General features: G+C 47.1%; 3 protein-coding genes and 1 pseudogene across 5 annotated transcripts in view; 3 read left to right on the top strand and 1 right to left on the bottom strand.

The window, feature by feature from the left end:
- Positions 1 to 306: 306 nt before the first annotated feature.
- On the top strand, positions 307 to 2,751 carry Tomm22 (translocase of outer mitochondrial membrane 22). The gene is made up of 4 exons (XM_004845598.4): positions 307 to 958; positions 1,186 to 1,304; positions 1,726 to 1,843; positions 2,048 to 2,751. Exons 1-4 carry the CDS (start codon positions 605 to 607, stop codon positions 2,120 to 2,122), a joined length of 666 nt encoding a protein of 221 aa, XP_004845655.1. The 5' UTR covers positions 307 to 604; the 3' UTR covers positions 2,123 to 2,751.
- Positions 2,752 to 3,928: 1,177 nt separating this feature from the next.
- Positions 3,929 to 16,944, bottom strand: Josd1 (Josephin domain containing 1). Of its 2 annotated transcripts, none has more exons than XM_087213878.1 (5): positions 16,781 to 16,944; positions 15,654 to 16,409; positions 7,155 to 7,283; positions 6,799 to 6,993; positions 3,929 to 5,993 (listed from the first exon to the last, which is right to left on the bottom strand). In XM_087213878.1, exons 2-5 carry the CDS (start codon positions 15,836 to 15,838, stop codon positions 5,894 to 5,896), a joined length of 609 nt encoding a protein of 202 aa, XP_087070004.1. In that variant the 5' UTR covers positions 15,839 to 16,409; positions 16,781 to 16,944; the 3' UTR covers positions 3,929 to 5,893. The 2 variants fall into 2 exon arrangements, with proteins under 2 accessions (XP_087070004.1, XP_004845654.1); XM_004845597.4 differs by having other exon boundaries at positions 16,680 to 16,816.
- A 127-nt stretch (positions 16,945 to 17,071) lies between these two features.
- Positions 17,072 to 22,577, top strand: LOC101703814 (vesicle-associated membrane protein-associated protein A-like; annotated as a pseudogene). The gene is made up of 2 exons (XR_015452293.1): positions 17,072 to 19,949; positions 21,231 to 22,577. The product of XR_015452293.1 is annotated as a vesicle-associated membrane protein-associated protein A-like (transcript).
- Positions 22,578 to 22,775: 198 nt separating this feature from the next.
- The window catches only part of Gtpbp1 (GTP binding protein 1), a 28,249-nt gene continuing 27,253 nt past the window's right edge, over positions 22,776 to 23,771 (top strand). The window contains exon 1 of the mRNA XM_004845596.4: positions 22,776 to 23,296. Within this exon, the coding sequence (XP_004845653.1) occupies positions 23,105 to 23,296 (192 nt within the window). The 5' untranslated portion in view covers positions 22,776 to 23,104. The remainder of the gene's footprint in view (positions 23,297 to 23,771) is intronic.

The raw sequence follows: 23,771 nt of genomic DNA, 5'->3' as shown, positions 1-23,771 counted from the left end.
CTGGATGCTGACAAATCTGACCATTGGATGTTCCTGCAAATCCTGAAAATTAGTTACTCTTATCTTGGTGTCCTCAGTCTTGCAAGGGAGCAAGATAGACTAGCTAGATTTAGGGCCAAACTTGTATCACAGACTCTCCTTAAGTGATTAAAATGCCTGTGTGCAGAGCTGAGCAGGAATCTGACCCAAAATATTAAAGTAATAAATGAGGGCCAGGGATTTAGCTCAATGGTTCCGCCGTCTGCCTTCCAAGCACAAGGTCCCGAGTTTGATCCCCGGTACCAAAAAAAATAAAAAATTAAAAATTAAAAATAAAGTAATAAATGAAAGAAACTGAAGGAGAGATGCCAAGCTTCACCCTGCTCTTAGTTACCCATTGGGCATCTGCAAGCCCGGCTTTTAGGTTCCTGTTACATTGGCACCTTGGGCCTATTTACTTGCTGCTTTCCCAAAGACCAGTAAACCAGCAAACTGCTAACTTATTCCTACTAACTGCCATATCCCTCTGGAAAATAAAACTGGATTGGTGTTTCTCAAGGTGTGAGCTCAGGAAGGCTTGTTAAAATCTAGATTTTTAGTCCCACCCCAAACTCACTGCCCAGAAATGCCGTGGAAGCACCCAGGAGTGCTCCCTTTAGCAAGTTTCCAGATGTTTTTCAACCTGCTAAAGTCAGAACCACCGCGTAAACCCGGGGCCAGACGGCCGAATGGAGCCGGAGGACCCGAGGGACAGAGGGCGCCACTCTCCCGGCCCGCGCGTCTCGCTGCCGGAAGGGCGCTCTGTCTGCCGCTGCGCACGCTCGATCCCCCCCCCTTCCGCGTCCGGTGTCCCTTAACAGCCATGGCCGCCGCATCCGCTGCCGCCGGTGCCGGGGAGCCCTTGTCCCCAGACGAGTTACTCCCGAAAGGCGACGCGGAGAAGACTGAGGAAGAGCTGGAAGAGGACGACGATGACGAGGTACTGGGGCCCCGCGGGGCGCCGGGCGGGGAGCGGGCCGGCCCGGGGGTGTGGGCTCCGCGTGCTGCGGATCGGACGAAGACGGCTTCTCCGGGAGGCGGGATTAGGGATCCAGCAGGGCCCCCGCGGTGCCCTAGCTCCGGGGGATTCGGCGTTTCTTGGAGCCGCGGCAGGGCTGGGATAACCTCCCGCTGCTTTGGCCGATACCCGCGCCTCCTCTCCCACAGCTAGACGAGACCCTGTCCGAAAGACTCTGGGGTCTGACGGAGATGTTCCCCGAGAGGGTCCGGTCCGCGGCCGGAGCCACTTTCGATCTCTCCCTCTTTGTGGCTCAAAAAATGTACAGGTAAGTGGCGGGGGCAAAGACATTGGGGATTTGCAGGGGGTGACTGGTGCTGTGAAAGAACACGGGCTTTGGAAACAGCAGACCTGGGTTCGGGTGACCTTGGACTGATGGCTCCCTAACCTGAGTCTCAATTTATTTTTCTATAAAGTGGGGATTCTTACTTAGCAAGGTCGTTATGGGTATCGTTTCAGGTCATTAATGTTTGAGCAGCTTAAGAGCGCAGGATAATGTTAAACTGCTGTCACTAGACAATACAGGTCCCAGAACTGCTGCTCCTGTGTGTTGTAGGAGTGTGGTGCAAAGAGGGAGTAGAATACACTTCAAAAAACACTGGTGTACTAGGGCAGAGGTTCGTTTAGGGTTTTATTCTTGGCCAGGCTGTTTTTGTTTGCATCTCTCCATGCTCACCCTCCCTCTGCAGGTTTTCCAGGGCAGCGTTGTGGATCGGGACCACTTCCTTTATGATCCTGGTTCTTCCTGTTGTTTTTGAGACTGAGAAGTTGCAAATGGAACAACAGCAGCAGCTGCAGCAGCGGCAGGTGAGCCTGAACCCTGGGCTTTTTGCCAGTGGGAGACTCGAGTTATTTATTTCTCCAGTACCTTGGTAGACTGGCATTTAACGTGGGGGTGGGGGCTTGGGATTGGGCTTTTGCTCAGCAGTGTCTGTCTGCCCCATCAGTTATGGTGAAAGTGACAACCCTAGGCCTATATAGTTCCTTACTCCTGTCTTTTTTCTTTTCCAGATACTTCTAGGGCCTAACACAGGGCTTTCAGGAGGAATGCCAGGGCCTCTACCTTCGCTTCCTGGAAAGATCTAGATTGTTAACTGATAACATTTGAGCTGTCTTGGTGGAAGCAGGTCAAACTCAGTTGTGTTTGAACTGCTGTTTGTTTCTTGTTTTTTTAAACTTAGGCACATTGACGTAAACCTGGTAGGGAGAATTCTCCCTTTGTTGTTTTATGGAGACTCCCAACCTGCAGCTGTGCCCTACACGCTGTCCTCACTGTCCTCTCCTCGCTGATACTGGAGTGCAGCTACATGGACGGTTACTTCAGCTCTGGCCACCCAACCCCTTTTAGTAAACTCCTCCAAATTATCCCAGATGGGGTAAAAACTGATGCCAGTGGGAGGGACAGACACCCAACCATTAATAACTGGTTTTGGGTTATTTTTGTCTTTCCAAGAATGGCGATGTTGGGGAGGGATGTGCACACGTTATAAAACTGACACGGTACATTACAGCTGTATTATAAAGCACCAGAAATCCTTGTGTGTGTTGGAGAGGGAGGCTTGTTGCAGCTTCAGCCCCAAGATGAGGATGATGAGGGCTGTTGGGGACAAAGCAGGGGCTCATTTCCTCTGCACACTTTGGCTATCAGGCCTGTGTATAAGAAAGGTCAGTGCTCACTTTTTGTATTTAAACATTAAAAATTATTCCAACTCAAAGTGTTATCCATGTGCTTGTGACAGGTACCTCAGAATTACATAGGATCATTTGAGAAGGCCAGAGACACACAGTACCTCAGATCTCCTCACCTAAGCCAACACCTCTGTCTCCACTAATCCATCTCATAGGTGTAATTTTGTTTCCCAAAATGAAAAAGAAATTTCATTTTTGGACACCTCTTACTAGCAGCCTTTGCCCTAATTCAAGTAACCACTTTCAGATCCATGAACCTAAAGCAAAGGATCAGCTCTGTGTACTTGCAGTCTTCAGTGACATCATAAAATATTTACAGTAAGTACTGATTTCTAGTCTCAGTGATGGGGCTAAGTTTGCAAACAACATTTTTTTTTTTTTTCGGTACCAGGGATCAAATTCAGGACCTTGTGCTTGCAAGGCAAGCGCGGTGCCACTGAGCTAAATCCCTAGCCCTAAACAGAACTTTTTTGTGACCTAGTTTTTAAAAAGTTATTGCTGAAATGAACCACTGATGATGAAACCAGCTGCAGCCTTGTCTGAACTTTGCAGTTTTTCCATTTACTATGTTTTTAATAAGCATCAAACATACTTTGCCTTGGATGTATTTATTAGAATACTATGCAATTTAGGAGGTGGTAGTATTCTTTTGAAAGATTAAGTAATGTACATGAGGTCTTGTAGTAAAAGCTGGACCTAGATTCAGCCTTCCAAGTACAGGCCTTGCAGTGTACTCCGGATGCAGACAGCCCAGGCCCAGTGCATGGCCTTTCACCTTTCAACTTAAGGACAAACACTGATCCTCCATCAGCAGGTACAAACTTATGCCTACCTTGTGGCTTCAAATTGCCAAGCCTAATCTTTTAAATTAAGGTAAACTCCAAAACACCTTGGAGGTGGGTATGGTGTTGGTAGCACATGCCTGTAGTTCTGGCACTCAGGAAGCTGGAGCAGAAGCATCAAGAGCTCGATGCCAGCCTACCTAGTGAGACGCTGGCTTGAAGAAAAAAAAAAGCTTTGGGCACCTTCAGAGCCAAGTTCCACGTGAAATATTTTGTCTGGATTTTTCAGGTAAAAAGTTTGATCAGAGCTTAATGTAATTCTAAAGGATGACTTATGATAGTAATGAATTCCTTTTGAAACAGCATCATACTATTGTTTATTTTTTTTCTTTACATAATTATAGAATTCAGGCAGACAAGATTCACGTATGGAGTTTTCCATTTTTAATATTTGGTTAAAGAAAATACATCTTTTGTAAACAAACCCAGCACAAGGCCAACAAAAAAAGGGAACAAAAGCAAGAAAAACAAAGCCTAGGATTGCCCCTTACGGGGCATCAGGGTCAGGCCTGCTCCCTTCCTTAGAGGAGTGGGCTTTCCGCCCTTGGGCATCAGCATGGGTCCCCGTTCCTAAGCACCAGAATTGGATATGAACAGAGAAACCAGCCCTGAAATGTTGAAGCATCTTTGCATATTCCATTGGCTCGTGCACTCCATGTGCATGGGACTCTGAAGTGCCATTTGCACAAGCCCAATCAAATTTGTGGAGAGGAGTTTCCTCCTCCCAGGAAATGGCTTACTCTCACTGACAGTGCCAATGGACCCACAGTCCTGCTTGTGACAGTCAGCAAGGTTGGCTGTAACTTCCTGCTTGGTGTGGGTGGAATGTCATTGTGCAGGGGGAAAGAGCTCCCTGTGGTGCCAAGCAGGTCTGGTGTATAAAATGGTGCAGAGACCATGGCCAGTTGCTGAGAGGGCATAATGCAGTTGCTGCTTGGGGCCTCTTGTTACTCGGCATAAAAAACAGCCTTGTTAGATTGAAGATACATGTGCAGAAAAAGTGCTGGTGTAAACATGCACTCCAGTCACAGTGGGGAGCAAACCTTGGCTTCCCCTGTGAAGCTTGCTGAGGATCAACATGCAAGCCCCAGGCTGGCTCTGCTGCTGGAGAGAAGTCTGGCCAGTGGGGCAGCCCTCCAACCTGCCAAGACCATGGATCTGGAAGGGCTGGCCATGTCGCCCCTACCTGCCCACCTGTCCTAAGGCAACCACAGCCACTTTGGTGACACATGGTATGACAACTTCCTCTCCTCTTTTGTTTTCCAAAGTTACAGGAGAAACGTGGCCTACAACTATATCGAGGTAGGGGGTGGGTCAATCCGGTGATTTGTAAAGGAAACTACATGGAGATGACAAACCCAGGTCCTATAACAATGCACAGAACCACCGACTTGTAGGCTCTGCTGCTTGTCAACACAGTGACTCAGCCTTGGAGCCCAGGATCTCTGCCATTTCTATTCGCTCTTTAACTCTGAGAAACGTTATCTTCACATTACTTCCCTCATCCACTTCTGTCCCAAGCTAGTGGAATTTGCTATCAAGGGTAAACATCATTTTCTGATTTTGCCAGAGTGGACAAAGTATGAAAACTGCCCATTTTCCTTGACTTTTGCTCCAGAGCCTTCTAAATCAATGTAGTGAAATGGTATGGACAAACTGGAGTGAAGAAAAGCCACCCCATGCCTGTCCCAGTTTGGCTTTAGCCACATCCTCTTAGCTATGTATTCACCCTTGTCTTGCCAGAAGATTGTGGGATTTAGCCACCTGGCTTGGAATATTAGAGAACTTTTCATTATAAAGCTCAAGGCTGGCCATAAACCACCTGTAAAAGTGGGGTGGGGTGGCATTAAGAGCTGCAGATGGCCCAGCATGTGGTACTGCTGCTGGGGTCCGGGAGACGATTTCCTGAGAGACACTTATGCTCTGGGTCCTTGAAGGCAGTCGCTGGGTTTTGTCTTCAAAAAAGACAAAACTGTGTCTTCAGACCCACTGGTGCCATGGCAGAGAAAAGTGGGGGGAGCCTGGAGCAGCAGCGATGATTCCAGCAGAACCTCTGTCAGGTCCTCAGAGAAAGGGGCAAACAGCTGGGACCCACCCTGCCTTCCCAATGGCTGGCCTTCAGTGCGTGGGCCCTTCCCTTCCTTTCCCAGTCACAGACAGTGGGTGGTTCTTGTGACAGTCCACACACCTGGCCTAGTGCACTGGCAGATCGGAAGGGGAAGCCCAATGAGATGTCTGGGGAAGCGGCCAGGGCAGACCCACCGCACAGGCCACAGCACATCACAGAGACCTGGAGGGTGGGGCAGGGGCAGCTTGGGCAGAACTGTTACACATCGGCCCTCCAGCTCTGATGGGCTTCCACCTCTTCTGGCACCACCAGCAGGAGTTCACAGTTCTTTCCTCGCAAATGATGTTTTAGAAATTTCCTACAGAGGAACAGGTGAGAGAGAAAATGAAATCCTGGTGAACTGAATTCCAACCTCAGGGCCATTCGTTGAGCAAAGACCTCATCTATACATTGGTAATCCTAAAACATTCTAGTGGTGGACTGTTTGTGGAGGCTCCCCTCGGTCTGTCCAGGTAGAATTCCAACCTGAATACTCCTCATGCTCATACTGCTGACTGTAGCTGGATCTATGAGGAATAGAAGGGAAAATAAAAGGCTTCTACTTGTCTGAAAAAACTTTAGAGGGCCGGGGATTCAGCTTGCCTGCCTCGAAAGCGCAAGGTCCTGAGTTCAATCTCAGGTACCAGAAAAATAAAAACAAAACAAAAGAAAAAACAAAAAACCTTTATCCCTTTCTGGTTGAGTGTTTGTCTTCCTTTCTCTGAACATCAATGAAATGACCCTGGTTGTCTCAGTGGAGAAAATGCCAGCCCCTAGAAGGCCAGGATCCCAAATTGTGGAACTTGCCTAACAAAAGGAAGAAAGTCTTGATTAAGGACTTTCAGGCCATAGTGGCACATGCTTACAACCTCAGCACTTGGGAAGCTGAGGCAAGAGGATTGCTGTGAGTTCAAGGCCAACCTGCAATACATAGCAAGACCCTGTCTCAACCCCCACCTCCCCAAAAAAGGTCTTTCAGGTCTCAGACCTATGGCCAAGTAAGGCAGGGAGAGGATCCGAGTACATAGGAATTTCATTTCCTCTGTCAAATAACCACAGATGAGCTCAACTTCGATGAACTAGCAAACAGGAGAAGCTGGCAGCTTAGCCACGGTGAGGATTACCTGAGTTCACTCTCGCCTCCGATCCACTCAGGCATCTTGAGTTTGGAGTCAAGGTTGTAGTAGGCGCCTCCCACCTCTCGGACGCAGATCCAGTGCTGCCTTTTGAGGGGCAGCTTGAGTGGTCCCCAGCACAGGCTGGAGGGCAGATTCATGATGAACCCCATGACGTTAGTAAGAGCAATGACACCGACATCCCTGTGAAACAGACATGCCTCAGGTTCTGAGGTGCCCAGCCTTGGACCTCCTCCAAGGCCGCCTGGTTGTACCACCACAGCTGGCCACCTCCCCATCAGGAGTCCCAGACTTGGGCCCATGCCATGACCTGTTCTCATTGAGTCAAGTCTGGTTCATGTTACCTGCGCTTGTCCCACCAAACAGCTTCATAGCCTTTGGTCTGAAGTGCTGCCATAATGACGTTCACATCGTAGTTCCCATTTCCCAGCATGCTCTTCTTGTGGGGTGTCACCATGGTGTTTGGAGACAACCTACAATTCGAAAAGAGGAGGGCTGAGACTTGCTGGTCTGCTGACACTCCACCCCTCAGCCCAGAAAAGCACTTTATATCACTGCGATGTAAGCTAGTTTCTCCAGGTCTACCTAAGTATGCTGACCTTTGGGCTCCTGCTTCCCTAGGGCTTTTCTCTCTATGCAAAACAGTTCAGGAGGAGTGGGACCTATCTGGCTGCCATTCAAAAAGTGTTTCTACAATTAAATCAATGAACACAAAAAATGATCCACAAAGGAGTCTCATTCACAAAACCCCAGCCCACTGCAGCCTCTCTGCCGTTTTCCTATCACTGATCTTCCTGCCTTGATGCAAGTCTTTTCTTAAATAGTGGGAAACATATGTAATATGTGTACTTGTGTGGATAGTGACTGGTTACTGCTGGGGAGGTTTTTGTTTTTTGGTTTTTTTACAGTTTAAGTGCTATTTAAAGCTTGCACACTTGGTAATAATTAAATACTCAAAGGCCTACAGAGGCCCAGGCAGGTAACAAATGCATGAACTGGGGCCAGATGTAAGGCACTAAAAATTAGTAAGCCCTGTGTTAATCTGGAACATATGATACACCTGAAAGCATTCCAAATCTGTGTGTAGTACTTGAAAAAAAAATTAAATTAAAACACAAAGAATCAATTGAAAAAACCCGTGTGTGTGTGTGTGTTAATGGAGACCCATAGCTAGGCAACCGCTCTACCACTGAACTACACCCCCAGTCCTTTTTTTTTTTTTGAGTACTGGGGATTGAACTCGGGACCTTGTGCTTGCACGGCAGGCGCCAGAACCACTGAGCTAAATCCCCAGCCCCAAAGTCAACTACCCCCAGTCCTTTTTTATTTTGAGACAAGGCCTTGCTAACTTGCCCAGGCTAGTGCCGAACTTGTGATCCTCCTGCCTCAGCCTCCCAAGTACCTGGGATTATAAAGCGCACCATATCCAGCTAACTGAGAAAAATTTTGTGCCAGACAAACAACTCACCTACAGTGCTGGTTGACCCACCCAGCTTCCAGCCACTTTCTGCCAGGACTCTAGCAAGTCCATTTCAAGACAAAGCCTGTGCTGAAGGCATTTGCAATCCTATTATTTTGTTTTCAGAGATCTGTCAGGCCAGGAGCTGAAAAAAGGCCATCCTGAAGGGAGACTCGGCATGCCTTTGACCTTTCTGTGAAAGGGACAAAGTGGAGGGCAGGTGTCCAGAAGGCCCTGATGTACCATCTCCAGCAGGGAACTCAGACGTGAAGCACATCAGGCAGGTGTGGCACCACTGAGCTATATCCTCGGCCCTTTAGAAGCACATCAACTCTAAAAACATCATGTTTTTTACTTCTCCATACTGATTTTTTTCTTTTCCTGTGCTGGGGATCCAGGGCTTCTGCACATGCTAGATATGCAGTGTTCTACAACTGAGCTACTGATATTTTTAAACATATGTACATAAAACATACTCCTGCCACTGCTTAAAACCCTCCAATCATACACAGAGAATTTAATTACAAGCTAGCCAGGCATGGTGGTGGATGCCTCTAATCCCAGCACTGTGGAGGCTGAGGCAGGAGGATGGCAAGTTCAAGGCCAGCCTGGACTACCTAGTGAGACCCTGACTCAGAAAACCAAAAATAAACAAATTAACTACTAAAACTGCATAGGTGCATACAATCTAAACACCTTCATCTGCTGACCTCTGCTCTTTCTTCTTACACATGATCTTTTTCTTGTTCCGGGAATACATAAGCTTCGCTCTCACTTGGGACTCACTTGCTCTTCCCGCTCCCCATGGCCTGGAAATGTTCCTCCCCAAGAGCTTTGCACCTTATTATTTGGGTCTCAAAGTTACTGCCACACAAAAACCTTTTCTGGCTACCCAACCTTAAGTTTCTCCCAGTCACTTCCTCTTCTGCTTCTTCACTGTCCATCTGCTTTGGTTTTATTACAGCCCTTTGTTACACCAGACACGTTTCCTCCTGTGCTGGTTTTCTGCTGTAGCGATGCCTGGGGTCTTAACTGTTAATAGTTATCATCCGCTAGGGCCTCGAGTGCCGGGCACACACCAGGTACTCAAAGAATGTTTCTTGAAATATCCTTTGTTTATTTTTGTTATTCTATCTCTTCCTTTCTCAATATTAGTGACGGGGTGGGGTGGGGGTGGGGGTGCAGGTTGCTAAGAGGAAGGGTCATTGAGTCCCTAAGGCCTGGGGCTGAAACACACAGCTTAAAAGGACAAAGGTTTTCCCTGGTGAGAAAGCTCAGGAAAAGAAGGCCAAGCTCAAGATCTCACAGGCTCCTTTCCCCCACTCACTTTCCAGTGGCCTCTAATTCCTTCCTGTGATGTCCCTGACCAGTACAAGGAAGAAGATCCCAACAGGAACAACAGTGAGTCTTCCATCTCTCACCACGTACCTCCCTGCAGGCACACATCTTAGAGCAGAGCTACCACATTCCCAGTGATCCTAGCTCTGGGCTTAGTATCAGAGAAACTGGAAGGCACCCAATATTCCAATACCATAACAACTGAATGAACCAAGCAAGTAAAAAGGTTTCCTGCAGGTACTCTGGGAGTCCCTACTCTGATAATCTTCACCTGTGTCTCCAGGAAAGGAAGTTACATGATATGCTTCAGTTCCCAAACATATCTGACCAGCCAGGCATTTCTTCTGAAGTTCACCTTTCAAGACTGTCCCAAGGATCTCTCTTCCTTGGCCTTCATCTTCCATTTCAAATTGAAATCCTTTCTTGTCTATTCCCACTACCTCTGTCCTAACTGGAGGCCCCTCAAGTATACCTGGACTTCTGAAACAGGTTCTTAGGCTGATCTCCTTGCTTCCAAACTCTCCTTCCACCAACTCAGCCTGTATCCTGCCACAGTCACCAAGATGTCACTTCACTCCCTTACATAAGAACTGACAGTCACGCCACCTGCCAGCTCGGCTAACTCCAAACCCCCAGCCCTACTGGGCCTGCTGTTCTGCTCTCCCGGGGCTTAGTGCCCTTTAGGCACTGTCACCACATGGCCTCTGCTCTTTTATCCTCTGTCTAGTTCCAAGCCAAATCCTGCAGCTTCTTAAAGCTCAACCTCACATCCCATCTCTCCCATGTAATCCTTTCTGGCTCCTCTGTGAAAATGGAGGGCGACTGGGAGGAATAACATTTATCCAAATTCACTTCTAGGTGTCATCTACACTGTGAGATTTAATCTCTGAGGCTAAACTGGATGTGGTGGTGCACCCCTGAAGTCCCAGCTACTTGGGCCTGGGCAACATGGAGAGCCTCCAAATCAAAAAAAGTTAATCTCCACGCCTGTTACACAATATGTTTCAGTTCCCAAACCTATCTGACCACCCAGACATTTGTTGTGAATGATCCATATAAATGGGAATGATTCCTACTTCATGGGACTGAAGAATTCATTTTATACATGTATAACCAAACAGGTCCCTGAAGCTCTTTCACTCTGTATCTTTTGGCTAGGCATTGGCACCTGATGAAATAGATTGTCTAAACCCCTCAAGATTTGGAATGCTGAGTAGTTTCCATCCCACCCTAGAGGGTGCTCTTTTGAGTAGGGAGGTCCCCTGGGTGCACCACCCAAGTACTTGCTATTTTACTAATAATCAGATGCCCACTGTGTTAGATGCATCCATGGACTTTGTCACTTAATCCTCCCAGCAATCTTGATATTCTGTAAATAAAGAAGCTGAGGTCCTAAGGCTATCTCAGGATTTGCATGGCCATGCAGTTGGTGGCAGAGCCAGGGTTTAACCTCTAACCCAGGAAAATACTGAAGTCTTCTGGTTCCAGTGAATTCTACAAGGTCCTGTTTGCCTTCCCATGGAAAGTTGTTTTGGCAAACGCCTGTTCAAGACTGTCTTACTGATTTCCATACAAACTTTGGGTTCTAAAGCAAGCCTCTCATGTCTGTCATCACATAGAGCAGAGCCAGAAGATCTGAAGTGACTAGCCTCTAGCCCAGGTCTCCACACCCTCAGCTAAGTCCCTGGAACTCTCTCCTGATTACTAGTGCATCTGGCCATGATGATTTTGAATTTTTATGAAAGGGAGACAGGGAGGCATTTCATTAAGGTTCATTTCCTCCCCGAATTCCTTGTCAGGTCTGGGAGATGTGACATTAAAAAATGTGGCTCAATACTGGAACCTGAGGCAGAAGGAATGCAGGTTTGAGCCCAACTCGGCCAACTGAACAAAAATGATGCCTCAAAATAAAAATTTGAAAAGAGGGCTGGGGATGTAGCTCAGTGCAAAGCCCCTGGATTCAATTCCAGGTACTCTGAAAAGAAATCCCCAGTATTGCAAAGGGAGAAAAGGGGGGGGGGGAATGGCTCAAAATTTCCTGATTTTTTTTTTTCCAGTACTAGGCACTGAACCCCTGGTCTCACATATGCTAGGCAAGTGCCCTACCACTGAGCTACATCCCAGCGTATTTTTGGAGACAAGGTCTTGATAAATTGCCCGATTAGCCTCGAACTTGCAATCCTGTTGCCTCCTGAGTAGCTGGGATTATAATCATGCACCACCACACCTGGCATCCCGATGTTTCTAAATAAAGGACAGATTATAGAGCTAGCCATGTAAATTCTTTAGGTTAGCTACTATTATTATGTTTTCCTGGCTCTTGGACAAAACATTCAAATCTTTTTCTCAACTTATAACTACCACACATTTACATGTGGTTTCTTCTACCTGCTCAGAGACCTTTAATGGAGAAGGTGGAGTGCCTACTCTTTAAGGTACAACAACACCCCAATTTCTTTGTTCTTTCCAATTGTCATTAGTTCCCCCTCCCCCGTACCAAGCTAGTTTTCATCTAATTAGACTGTAACAGATAGTCTATTTGGGAGAAGAATGCACAGCCAGCTGCAAGAAAGTCTGATCAATGAAAAACTGGGATGCATCCTGCAAAATGTTTGAGGCCTGAGCATTTTCAAAACCACTTGGCCAAGCTGCTACTGTATCATTTGACCTCTACCACCCTCCTTTTTCAAAGCTTAAGACAAAGACATGGTAAGACATCTGCAGTTAACATCCTTGTCTACATACACATACACTCTGAGCTTTCGTCCTGGACCATGCCTTGGTCACAACTGACTTCTCTTCCTAGTCCCTTCCTGGCAGTGATCAGCTCAGTTCTGAGCTCCTACTCATTTCTACTCTAAGTGTGAGTCATCTCATATCCATGATTCTACTGAAACTCCACCCTGCTTTTGTATTTCTCCTCTTCCTCTTCTATTTGGCTAAAACTCAACTGCTAAGATGAACTTCCTCTCAACAAAACAGCACTTATCAACATTTTCTTCCCATTTCTACCACTCATTAGCCACATCTTCAAAACAGCAGAGAATTTTAGGTCTGAGAACTTAAAAGTTATCTAGTTCTTACACTTGACAGCTTTACTTTTCTTCCCATCAAGATATGAAGAGACCCCCCTTTTTTACTTCTAAATGGCTCTGAATTCCATGCTTCTCTCTTCACCTAAATCTTTTCTAAGACCTGTTCAGAGTACAACTCTGAGATGTCCTGTTCAGCTCGTTTTCTCTAGTGCCTTGTGGTGCCTGGCACACTGCAAGAAAGCTGCTCAATGTTTGTTTAAAAAATTCCATCTTCTCTCCCTCACCTTTTATCCCTTTGATTTTTCCTCTGTATTTCTTCCACACTTTTGTTCCTACCTATATATAGCGAAGCTTTCCATACAAAATGCTCTAGATAGAATTTTACTTCTGGAATTCTGTTTTATGTACTGGTTTATTTTTATTCTCCGGTAGATCTTTATACTGTGCTGATAGGGAATGGAGGAGTGCAGTACAATTTGAAAAAACTTAAGAGTACTTGGGAAGCTGAGGCAGGAGGACTGCTGTTGAGTTTGAGGCCAGCCTGGGCTGGATAGTGAATTCAAGGCCAGTCTGAACTACATAGCAAGACTCTATCTCAAAAAACAAACTGGGCCAGGCATTTAACTCAGTGGTTTCGCTGCCTGCTGCGCAAGCGGCAAGGACCCAAGTTCAATCCCCAGTACCAAAAACAAAAAAACAAACAAAAACCAAACAAACAAAAAGCTTTAAAAGGAACAGGTCCCTGGTTCCATGTGGCTGTTTCGCAGATATTAAGAGATCTTTCACTCAAGAATTGCAGCTGAAAACTCCTGCTATTATCCACAAATATTCAATAATCACAGTCCAGATCTTCAGATCTGGCTGCAGGTACTAGCAGCATGACCAGCTACTGGTGATACAACAGCTCAGACAAGCCTTTCCAGTTTGCAGCACGCAGGAGACAGGCCCTGCAGCCATAAACCTTGAGTCCAAATCCTGCCATGAACAGCTCTGTGCACCCTCTGTGCCACGACTTCATCTGGAAAAAAGGGAAACAACAGAGCCTGCCCCCCCCCCCCCCGTGCTCTCATGAGTACTCAGCACAAGGGAAGCACTCAGAACAGTGCTCTGTTATTCTTCTCACAATTATTCCCCTTGGGCCGGGGATTTAGCTCAGTGGTTCCACCGCTTGCCTCACAAGGACCCAAGTTCGATCCTCGGTACAAAAAAAAAAAAAATATTCCCCTTGTCAGATCAGAGGCCAAATTTACAGAAGACTTTTCCTCCTCAGTGTAACTGTACACAGAATTTTTGTATCTGACATTTATTCACTAGGGTACTAACTGTGCAAATCACTCAAACTGAGTCCCATTTCCTAAGGTTGTTCTGGGATCATCAATACATATTGTGAAGTACCAAGTAACTCAAGTACTATGAATCCTTTCCTTCTTCTTAGTTTTGGATTAGGAAATAATTTGCAAATACTGAAGGAGTAGGAGAAAAATTAATGGCTGGCCAAAAAGAAGCAGTTCAAGGGACTGGGTTGTCCTATCACAGGATTTGGTGATCTGTGACACATTATCTTACCTCCCAGGACCCCATTTCCTAAAGCTGGCACTCTTCTTGCTGCCAGATAATGGGCATGATGCAAATGACACATCTGCTTTGCTATGGCGAAAGCACTACTTCAGTTATTACTGGCATTAGAAAATAATTACTCTCATTATAGTTCTGTCAGCATGCTCAAATTAACATTCTTTTAAGAGAAAGCTTATGGTTCTTCCAGGGAAACTGGTCCACACCTATTCTTCAAAAATCATACAACTAGACTGATTTTGGCTGTGACTCAGGCTCCTGTGCTGCAGTAATTTCATCTCTAAATAAAGGGAATTAAAAAAAAGTCCTTGGAAGTGTCAGTGTGCTCTGCTTGAAGACACCTCAAGCTTTTCCTACCCTGAGGACTGGGCAAGTCTAACCCTTTCTAGCTGGAGTGATCAGACAGGCTCATGGCCAAGGGTTCTGTGCACTGCCGCCATGCTCTGTGTCCATCCAAACACTGCAGAACTAATTCCCTAACTCTCTGGTAAAAGAAATCTAGAAAATCAAAGCAAAGAGCAAAAAGCTGAACTTCTACCTACTTGTGGGGTGGTATTTTAGTGGATAAGAAAGGCCATCTAGGGGCCGGGGATTTAGCTCAGTTGTTCCACCACCTGCCTCAAGCAAGTGCAAGGTCCTGAGTTTGATCCCCTAGTACCAACAAAAACAAAACAAAAAAAGAAAGGCCATCTAGAATAACGTAGAAAGGGAGTGGGGGAGGGATATGGAGTCAGCTTCAAATCACAGTTTGCTCTTTAGGACTGACTTGGATGAATTATTGATCTTTCTGCCTGTTTCCCTATCAGTAAAATGACCATTGAGAGATGGCCACACAAAACAAATGTTCTAAAAAGCACCAAGGCCAGCATGCGGCTTCACAGAAAAGCTGGGTAGTGTGTGTACACCTTTCTTGTGGTACCTACCACATTCCAACCTTCGGAGGCAGGTAACCGTGGACATTATTATGTCCCCTTTCTAAACTGTAAACTTGGTGGCAGGACTTGAGAGGACGATGTTACAGCACAAACATCAACAGCAGACACATAAGCCTGATAGCAACCCTGGCTCTAATGCTTGTTATACTACTGTAACACATTACTGCATTTTGCTGAGTGCAGTCTTCATCTATAAACTGGAAATAACTGCATGTAGAATGGATTCCATGAAGCTATTGAACAGATCTCTTGAAAAAAGATCTTTTTTTTTTTTTTTTGAAAAGAAGATCTCTTGAAAGAACACATCTGAGGCCTCAGTAAGTAAGTGGTCCATAAATGGAAGCGATTCTCTTTCCCATTCCTGCATCCCTTATACCTGCTGACCACATCTAGTTAATACTTGCAGGTTCAAAGACGTATGTACATGAGACATTGCCCCACCCACACAAACTCAGAAATACCAAGGAGTGGGCATCAGGATGCCAAGAAGGGGCACCCTACCTCTGGAAAATCTCTTGCAGCGTTTCCCGCGTGAAGGCGTTGCCGTCCTGGAAGACGTTATTGAGGGCGTGTAGGGCACAAAGTTCCCTGCGCTGTTTCTCATGGTAGATTTGTGGGGGTGCTGCCTGGGGCAGCTCCAAGGACTCAGATTTGGCCTTGTCTCCTTTCCATGGCACGCAACTCATGTTTTTTTAATTTTAGGTTCCAGAGAGGGCTGAAAACAACCCACTCTTCCCTCCTGAGGTCCACCTTATTCTCTGGTGTCCATGATTTATGCTTTGTCACTGAGAGAAAAGGTTGGGATCAAAAAAGAAAAAGAAAAATTCCCCTCTTCTCACTTCCCAATAGAAAAATAACTTTTGAATTAGTTTATATCGCCACCACCGTCAAAGTGCTGGGCTTTAAAAAATCATACAAAACATAAGACCTTGTTACTCTTTACCCACCCTCCTCCAGAAAGACACGATTTCCTTCCTTGCTGTGCCTTCCTCTCTGCAAATGCCAACCAGGCCTTAACGCAGGAGGACCGACTGGAATAGGTCACATCGCTCCTTTTCTTCCATTTCTTTCCAATCACGACGCCACTGAATCAAGAGACAAGGCCTAGGAGGTGGTGGATAAAACGCACAATTCGAGCAGCTAGAGGCGGCTAGCCAGCGTGGGGTTGCGGGGAGCTCTGGAGCAGCCCTCCATCCCCTCCAGGGCGGCGGGCACGGCTCCTTGGGAAGCGCGGACTCTGGTCCTCTCGCCGCGGCCCTACGGAGACAACTGGTCAGCGCCGGCGGGCCGCCGCCAGCACTAGGCGGGCCCGGGACGGGGAGCGGCTGACCTGGACCCGGCCCATGCCGACGGAAGGGTCCTGCGCCGCACAGGCCCGGAGGGGTGGGGCCGGGCATTCACCGCGCCCTCCCGGCCCAGGCCCCCCTGCTCCCCCCCCCCGCCGACCTCCCCGCCCGTCACGTGAGCTCAAGCCCAGGCGCCCTCTGGCTTCTCTCCGCACTCTGGCTCCCTCCCTGTACACCGTACCCGCGGGGACAGAGCTCCGTGGCGCCGCCAGTCGCCCCTCGCCGCCGCCAGGACCTGCGGGCCACCACCTGGGCCGCGGGCGGGCGGGCGCGCGCGCGCACCTGAGGCCGACGTAAGCAGCCGTCTCCTGGCGCGCGCTCCGGAAACGCCCTCCTGCGGCGGCGTCATGCGTGACGTCAGGATGACGCCAGCGGCGCCGGCTTCGGAGCAGTGGTAGCCGCGATCTTGTTAGAGCGAGTGTGGGCGGCGCCGAGGGCTGCGGGGACTGTGAAAGGCCGCGGGTTGCTGGGCAGCCACAGGCAGGGCGGGTGTCTGGCCGGTCCGCGACTCCACCCCCGGGTAGGAAGTCCCGCTGGGAGCCTGCCCGCTTCTCTGGGCGGCGGCGCCGTGCCGGGGCGTTGACCCAGCCTGAGGCTGTCCTTGGCTACACGCCCCACCCCGGCCTCGCTGGGTTCTGTGCTTTCTCGAACCTGGACTGCGGGTCCTACCGTTTTCTGTCTAGCGCGCCATTCACCAGGTGGTTTCGAAACAGGTTGGGCACAAATTGTTTTGGTTAGTGATCCCGACCTCCTCTCAGTCCAGAGCACCGAGGGTTAGCACCTCGCCAGTGGGAAGGAGCGCCCTAATTCAGTTACTAGTGTCGTGTTTCAGTTCAGCCCACACAAACCGCTGCCCTTTTGCCCCACACCCCTCCTCCCATGGTGGCTGTCACAGGGCTTTCCTCGGCATAGTTTCAAGCCGTAGCCTAGCGTTTTGTGTTAAGAGGCAGACAAGCAGGTTTACGAGGATATTTTTCTTTTTACTCCTAGAGGAGGTGGAAGGCATCCATTATTCCCCGGAGCAGCCCTCCTTTTGGATCTTTGTTCAGCAAATAGATAAAACATTAAAAGAAAAAATCGCACTTCCTTCAGTCGTTTGGACTCTGTTTCAACACGACTGTCAAGACCATTTCACTCCGTGGTGTTACTTAACATGCTTGAGCAATTACCACGTTGGTAGAGTCTTCGACTCATCAGCCCACTGCTGAATTATCTTAGATTTTTGTAATTTGTAAACCACCTAAAGGTTATAGTATATCTCCATAAGGTTAGTTATTGAGGGCTACTGTGCAACAAGCACTGTTGTAAACGCTTTACATATATTCTCATTCACCGACAATTATCTTTTTTTTCGGGACCTTGTGCTTTCGAGGCAGGCACTGGAACCACTGAGCTAAATCCCTGGCCCTACCGCCAATTATCTTATTAGACACTTATTTTTAGAGAAAACTGAAGCTTAAAGAAGTTAAATTGCTCAAGGTCACATATGTCTAGTGGGTACAGGATTTGAACCTAAACTAACCTGTCTTTACAAAAAAAGAGGATGTAAAGACAGGTGGGGAATTGCCTCTGAAATGTTATTTAGACTTCCCCCTTCAATTTAACAAGCATCTATTCTGAGAATCTTTCTGGCCAAAGTCCTATAGTGGGAAGGGCATGTTTTTTGTCTTTTAAGTTTTATTGGGTGTCAGGTAATACGTTTTGAACTTGAGCTCTTGTCTTGAAGATCCAGTGGATGAGACATGCTAAATATCATTCTGGGGTGATGGAGTTGTAACACAGCACTTCTGGTCGCCAAATTGTGGATTTCTCTCTTCCTAGAAACCAATCGTTTTTGGCAGCAGACACCAGATGGGCATCTTCCAATTCAATTCTGACACTTACCTGAAGATAGCATCAGATGCTATAGATTAAGGAACTCAGGCTTACAGACTGCTTCTCATTTCAGGCACCAAGTGCAAAGCCAGGCCTCTAGAACTTTTGGCTAGCCAGTTCCATAGAGCAGGGTACTCATGACCTCCTCCTTGGTCCAATTAACCTGCTCAAGCAACTTATAGAATTCAGGGAAACACTTATGTTTACCAGTTTACTGTAAAGGATATTGCAAAGGATCAGGACGAACAGCCTGGAAGAGATCAACAGCAAGATACAGGAAGGGGTGTGGAGCTTCTGTGTCCTCTCTGGGTATGTACTCTCCAGAAACCTCTATGTATTTAACTCTGGAAGCCACCCAAAATTGGTCCTTTCCATTTTGTTTTTTTAATGAAAGCTTCATTACATAGGCATGACTGAATGAATATTGTTCACTGATTATCAACTTAAGCTTCAGTCCTTTTCCCAGAAGCTGGGGCTGAACTCCTGACCCTTTAATCTTGCCTTCGTCTTTCCAGTGACCACCCTCTATCCACCACTCACCTTTCTAGTGTACAAAAAAATACTTGTTACTCAGGAGATTCCAACAATTTTATGAACACATTAGCACAGGGAATTATTATAGAATATTTAAATTATAGGTATTTGACTTTTCTAACAAACCAATTTTAATGTTTCAACTACTCATGGGACCAGGTAGAGGAGTATATGGGATGGTGGTGAGCAGTTCAGCTAGGGGGGAAAAAAGCACCTCAGAAAAATTATCAATACCACTGAAATTGCATGACTTTTTATCTCACATTCCCAGCTGTATTTGTACAAATAAGGCTTGATATTAGCCGGGTGTGGAGGTGCATGACTGAAATCCCAGCACTTGGGAGGCTGTGGTAGGAGGTTCACCATGAGTTCCAGCCCAGCCAGGGCTATACAGTGAGTTCAAGGCCAGCCTGCAATGCATAGTGAAACCCTATCTCAAAAAAATAAAAAAGAAAACAAGGGCCGGGGATTTAGCTCAGTGGTTTCACCGCCTGCTGCGCAAGCACAAGGACCTGAGTTTGATCCCTGGTACCAAAAAAACGCCCCCCAAAACCTTGATGTGGCAGTGTGGGTGGTGTGGCAGCTGCACGGGGTTGAGTCAGTTGTAATCTTACAGTGGCCCATGAATCTCATGAACCTGGACCAAGCAGCAGGTATCAAGGCCCTGGATGATGCACCACTGTAAGCTATGTCTAATGGTGTCCTCCTCCAGGGCCATGGCAAAGCACTAGCAGAACCTGGTCCTCAACCTGCCCACAGACCTCAAATTCAAAGGCCCCTGTACAGTTGTAGTCACCTCAGATCTTAAATTGTGAAATCCATCAGCTAGAAAAATGTGTTTCAAAGAGAAAATTATAGCATTTCACCAGTACTGGGTAAGGCCCAACCATGAAGTTATTGACTCAGGGTCAGCTGTGACTGAGTAATGCTACAACCCTTTGACTCTGAGCTAAGTGAAGACAGTAAACACAAGTTCATGGTACAATTTTTGCTCCACCAAATACTTTTGATAAGGAAGCTGTGTGGAAAGAAGCAACCCTCGGTGAAATAATGGATTTTTTTTTAATGTTCAGGATCTGTTTTTTAATTTGTAAAATAAATTTTATTTTATTTTATCCCATTCAAGCCCCCTCCCCTCCCTATGTACAGAAACTTTGTTTTCATTTTTTCCTTCTATTTTCACTTTTTCTTGTCCCTTCCTCCTTTCTCCTTCCCTCTTCCCTTGTTCCCCTTCCCATTTGAACACTTTCTTCCCATTTCCCAACATCCATTATGCATCTCAATCCTTATTTCCACATTTTTTTTACACCAAGAGAAACAATGCCGTATTTAAATATGCGTGTCCAATTTATTTCACTTAAGAGTATGGTCTCAAGATGCATCCATTTAGCTAGAACTGTCTGAAGATCTTTCTTCTTTATGACAGAGTAGTACTCCATTGTATAAGAAATCCACATCTTTATCCACTTGTTTGTTGATGAGCATTTGAGCTGTTTCCAAGATTTAGCTATTGCAAATTGTGCCACTGTAAACATGGGTGTGCATGTATAGTTGTGGTAGGATGCTTTTAATTCTTTCGGGAAGATACCAAGAAGGGAAATAGCTGGGTCAAATGGAACCTCTAAGTTTTAGTTTTTTGAGGCATCTCCAATTTGATTTCCACAGTGGTTGCTCCAGTCTACACTCCCACCAACAGTGGAGAAGGGTTCCTTTTTTCCCACAGCCCCTCCAGCATTTGTTATTGGTTGATTTCTTGATAGCAGCCATTCTTTCTGGAATGAGATGGAATCTCAGCATTGTTTTAATTTGCATTTCACCAATGACCAATGATGTTGAACATTTTTTCACATACTTATTTATCATTTCTAATTCTTCATCTGAGAAGTGTCTTTTTATTTCAGATGCCCATTTGCATTGGGACTTTATATTTGGGGGGGTCTGATTTTTTTGAGTTCTTTATATATTCTAGATAATAGTCCTTTATCTGAATATGGTAAAAAAAAAAAACGTTTCCCACTCTGTGGGTCTTCACTCTGTTGGTGGTTTCTTTTGCTGTGAAAAAGCTTTTAATAAGATGAGGTCCCAGTTGTTGATTCTTTGTAGTATTTCCCGTGCAGTCTGGGTTTTGTTCATGAAATCTTTGCCTACTCCTATATCCTCAAGCATTCTACCTATTCTCTCTTCCAGCAGATTTAGTGTTTCTGTTTTAATATTTAGATCTTTGATCCATTTTGATTTTAGGTTAGTGCGTGGTGAAAGATATGGGTCTAGTTTCAATCTTTGGCTTGTGAAAAGCCAGTTTTTCCAGCACCATTTATTAAAGAGGCTGAAATAATGGATTTTAAACTGAGATGTGTATTTGAAATACCAAATGAAAAGGATAAATTGAGTGATAGGGAACCTAGCAAAGCTGCTCCACTGAATGTATCTAAACAAGATGGACCCAGACCCAAACTACAGTGTTTTGCTCAATGGTACTGAATGAGGAAGTAAGGAAGCTAATAAAAGAGTGGGAAAGACTTCAGAGAGAAATGATGAAACCGTCAGAAGAAAACCAACACCTGAGAGGTGATAGCTTAAGGCTGGAAAGGTACCACATTCAGATAAACCCAACTGAACCTCAGCTGCATCCTTCAGAAATGTCACCAGCCCTCTTCTCTCACTCCTCTGGCCGCAGCTATTTTCATCAGAATCTTTCTAGGGAAATTTGTCTTGTAGGGTGAAGCATGCAGAGTGCTATTTTTTCTCTCCTGCTGGAAAAGATTTGTTTACTTACCATTTTATTGGTAGTATGACCCCTGCAACCATTTGTTTTTGTGTACAGAGTCATACAGGCTTTGCCTTTAATGATGTCTTGGGGTTAGAAAACAGTAAAATACAATCAGCTGTTGGACAAGTTGTCCATCACTGGGTCATCACTAGTAGATATCAGTGCTGCACTTAGTTCTTCATGAAATACATAAAGAGCTGTTTTATTTGCATATATATATATATATATATATATGACTTGATGGTACCTAACTGAAAATAGGAAAGAGGCTGTCTCTTTCCTCTCAGATCCCTACCACCTCCTGCTCACTAAATTCTGCTGTCAGAACCCTAAATTTTGGTTACCTTCTCAAATGGCTGCTCTTTTTTGTTTACTGCCTAGCAAAAGTGGCAAAGGTTAGCATTATTAGACCTTAGTCAATCCCTAAATTCATTGAAGGTCTAGGCCTTATAATATTTGAAACAAAGATTTAAAACTGTGCAAATGGCGTTTTGGATTGGGGCTTTCCACAACTGATGATATCGTGGAAGAATAATCCAAAGGAAACTACCTTAACGGAGCTTAGAGCTTGGGTTAGCTGTTTCACTAGAAATGTAGTGAGGTGCTTTTGGCTTGCATTTTCGCTGCTTGCTTTAGTTTTTTGTTCAAGCAATTGCTGTCTCCGCAGAGGCAATGAATGGAGAAATCTCCCTAAGGTCAGCATTCTAATTAATTGCCTCACTGTGGCTGCTATAGTATTACAACTCTTGGAATATACAGCATCGATTCTACTATCAAATTTGGCGTGTGCCAGCACGGCGGACAACGTGTTCCAGCCACTGCCTCAGTCTTTGGATTGAGTGGGCGGTTCGTTTTGCAGTTTACTATCTCCTAGAGCAGCGCCCCCCCCCCCCCCGCGCCGTACCTATGGAGGACTAGATTGGATTGCGTCCCTGTGCATCAACCGGAGGCTCGTGGCGCCTACTGTTTTGCAGTAAGATTTGGGAGCCACGCCCCGCCCCTGGAAGGCAGGAGCGTGAAGGGGCTGTGGGGAGAAACATGAATTTCTCTTCTCATTGGATGGATGCTGTGTCAGTCATACAGCACTCTGCTCCGGTTGGTGGGAAGACTCCAGGTATGTAGCATGTAGCGTGGACACCCTGCTGCCAGCTCCTGGGCTGCGACCCGGGCTCTTGACGTCTCAGACATTTGTTGTTGGGGTTTTAGCTGTATTAATTATTCATTAGGTACTTGAAAAGGCTACAGCGATTGGCGGCTGAGAGACCTGGTCGATTGTGTCTTAGCTAGAGATACGTGTCATCCTTTGCTCTGCCGTAGAAGCTCCGCATAAATTATTCCAATAAGGACAGGGCGTGGTCACGCATAGATTAATCAAATGAGCCGGGGAGGGAGGGCAGCAGGCTGCGAATTAGCCTAAGTTATTAAAGATGGCGGCGGAGCGGAGTCGCTCTCCGATGGACTCGCCGGTGCCGGCCTGTATGTTCGCCCCCGAGCCCAGCTCCCCCGGGGCGGCCAGGGCTGCGGCATCTGCCGCCCGACTCCACGGCGGCTTCGACTCGGACTGCAGCGAGGACGGCGAGGCGCTCAACGGCGAACCGGAGCTGGACCTCACCAGCAAGGTAGGCCCGGGCGGCGGCCACGGGCGCTGAGGGGACCCGGGCGGGCCGAGCCGTCTCCTGGGCGACGGCTGGGGCCGCCGGCCGTCGGGGCGCTGGGAAGGGTCAGGCTCTGGGACCAGCGTGCGGCAGGGCCGCCCCCGCGACCCCGGGCAGCCTCCTCGGCTGCCCGGCGGCGCGGACCCGGTCTCCCGCGCTCCCCGTTTACGCCGAGATCTCAACCCCTCGGCTCCGCCACGTGGAACGGGGGCGCCCGACGGCGGCAGCAGCTGCGTGGTGTCCCCCCGCGCGCCATGCCGTCGCCCCCTTCTTCGGGTCCTGTCCGTGAGAGTGGCCCTCTCCCCAGGGAGTCCTGGATGGCTGGGGGTCGAGGTGGCTTGGGCTGGGGACGTGGGGAGCTTGGGGACGTTGGGGGTGGGATGCTCGGGAAGATAGTCCGAGGGGAGGCTGGGGTGGCAGACGCGTCCCTTCCTGGTCT

This window comes from Heterocephalus glaber, unplaced genomic scaffold, assembly GCF_053883595.1.
Source record: "Heterocephalus glaber isolate CG9 unplaced genomic scaffold, H.glaber_assembly_v1.0 deba00001444, whole genome shotgun sequence".
Taxonomy (NCBI): domain Eukaryota; kingdom Metazoa; phylum Chordata; class Mammalia; order Rodentia; family Bathyergidae; genus Heterocephalus; species Heterocephalus glaber.
Note: the sequence above shows the minus strand (reverse complement) of the source record. Positions and strands in the feature narration are given on the sequence as shown.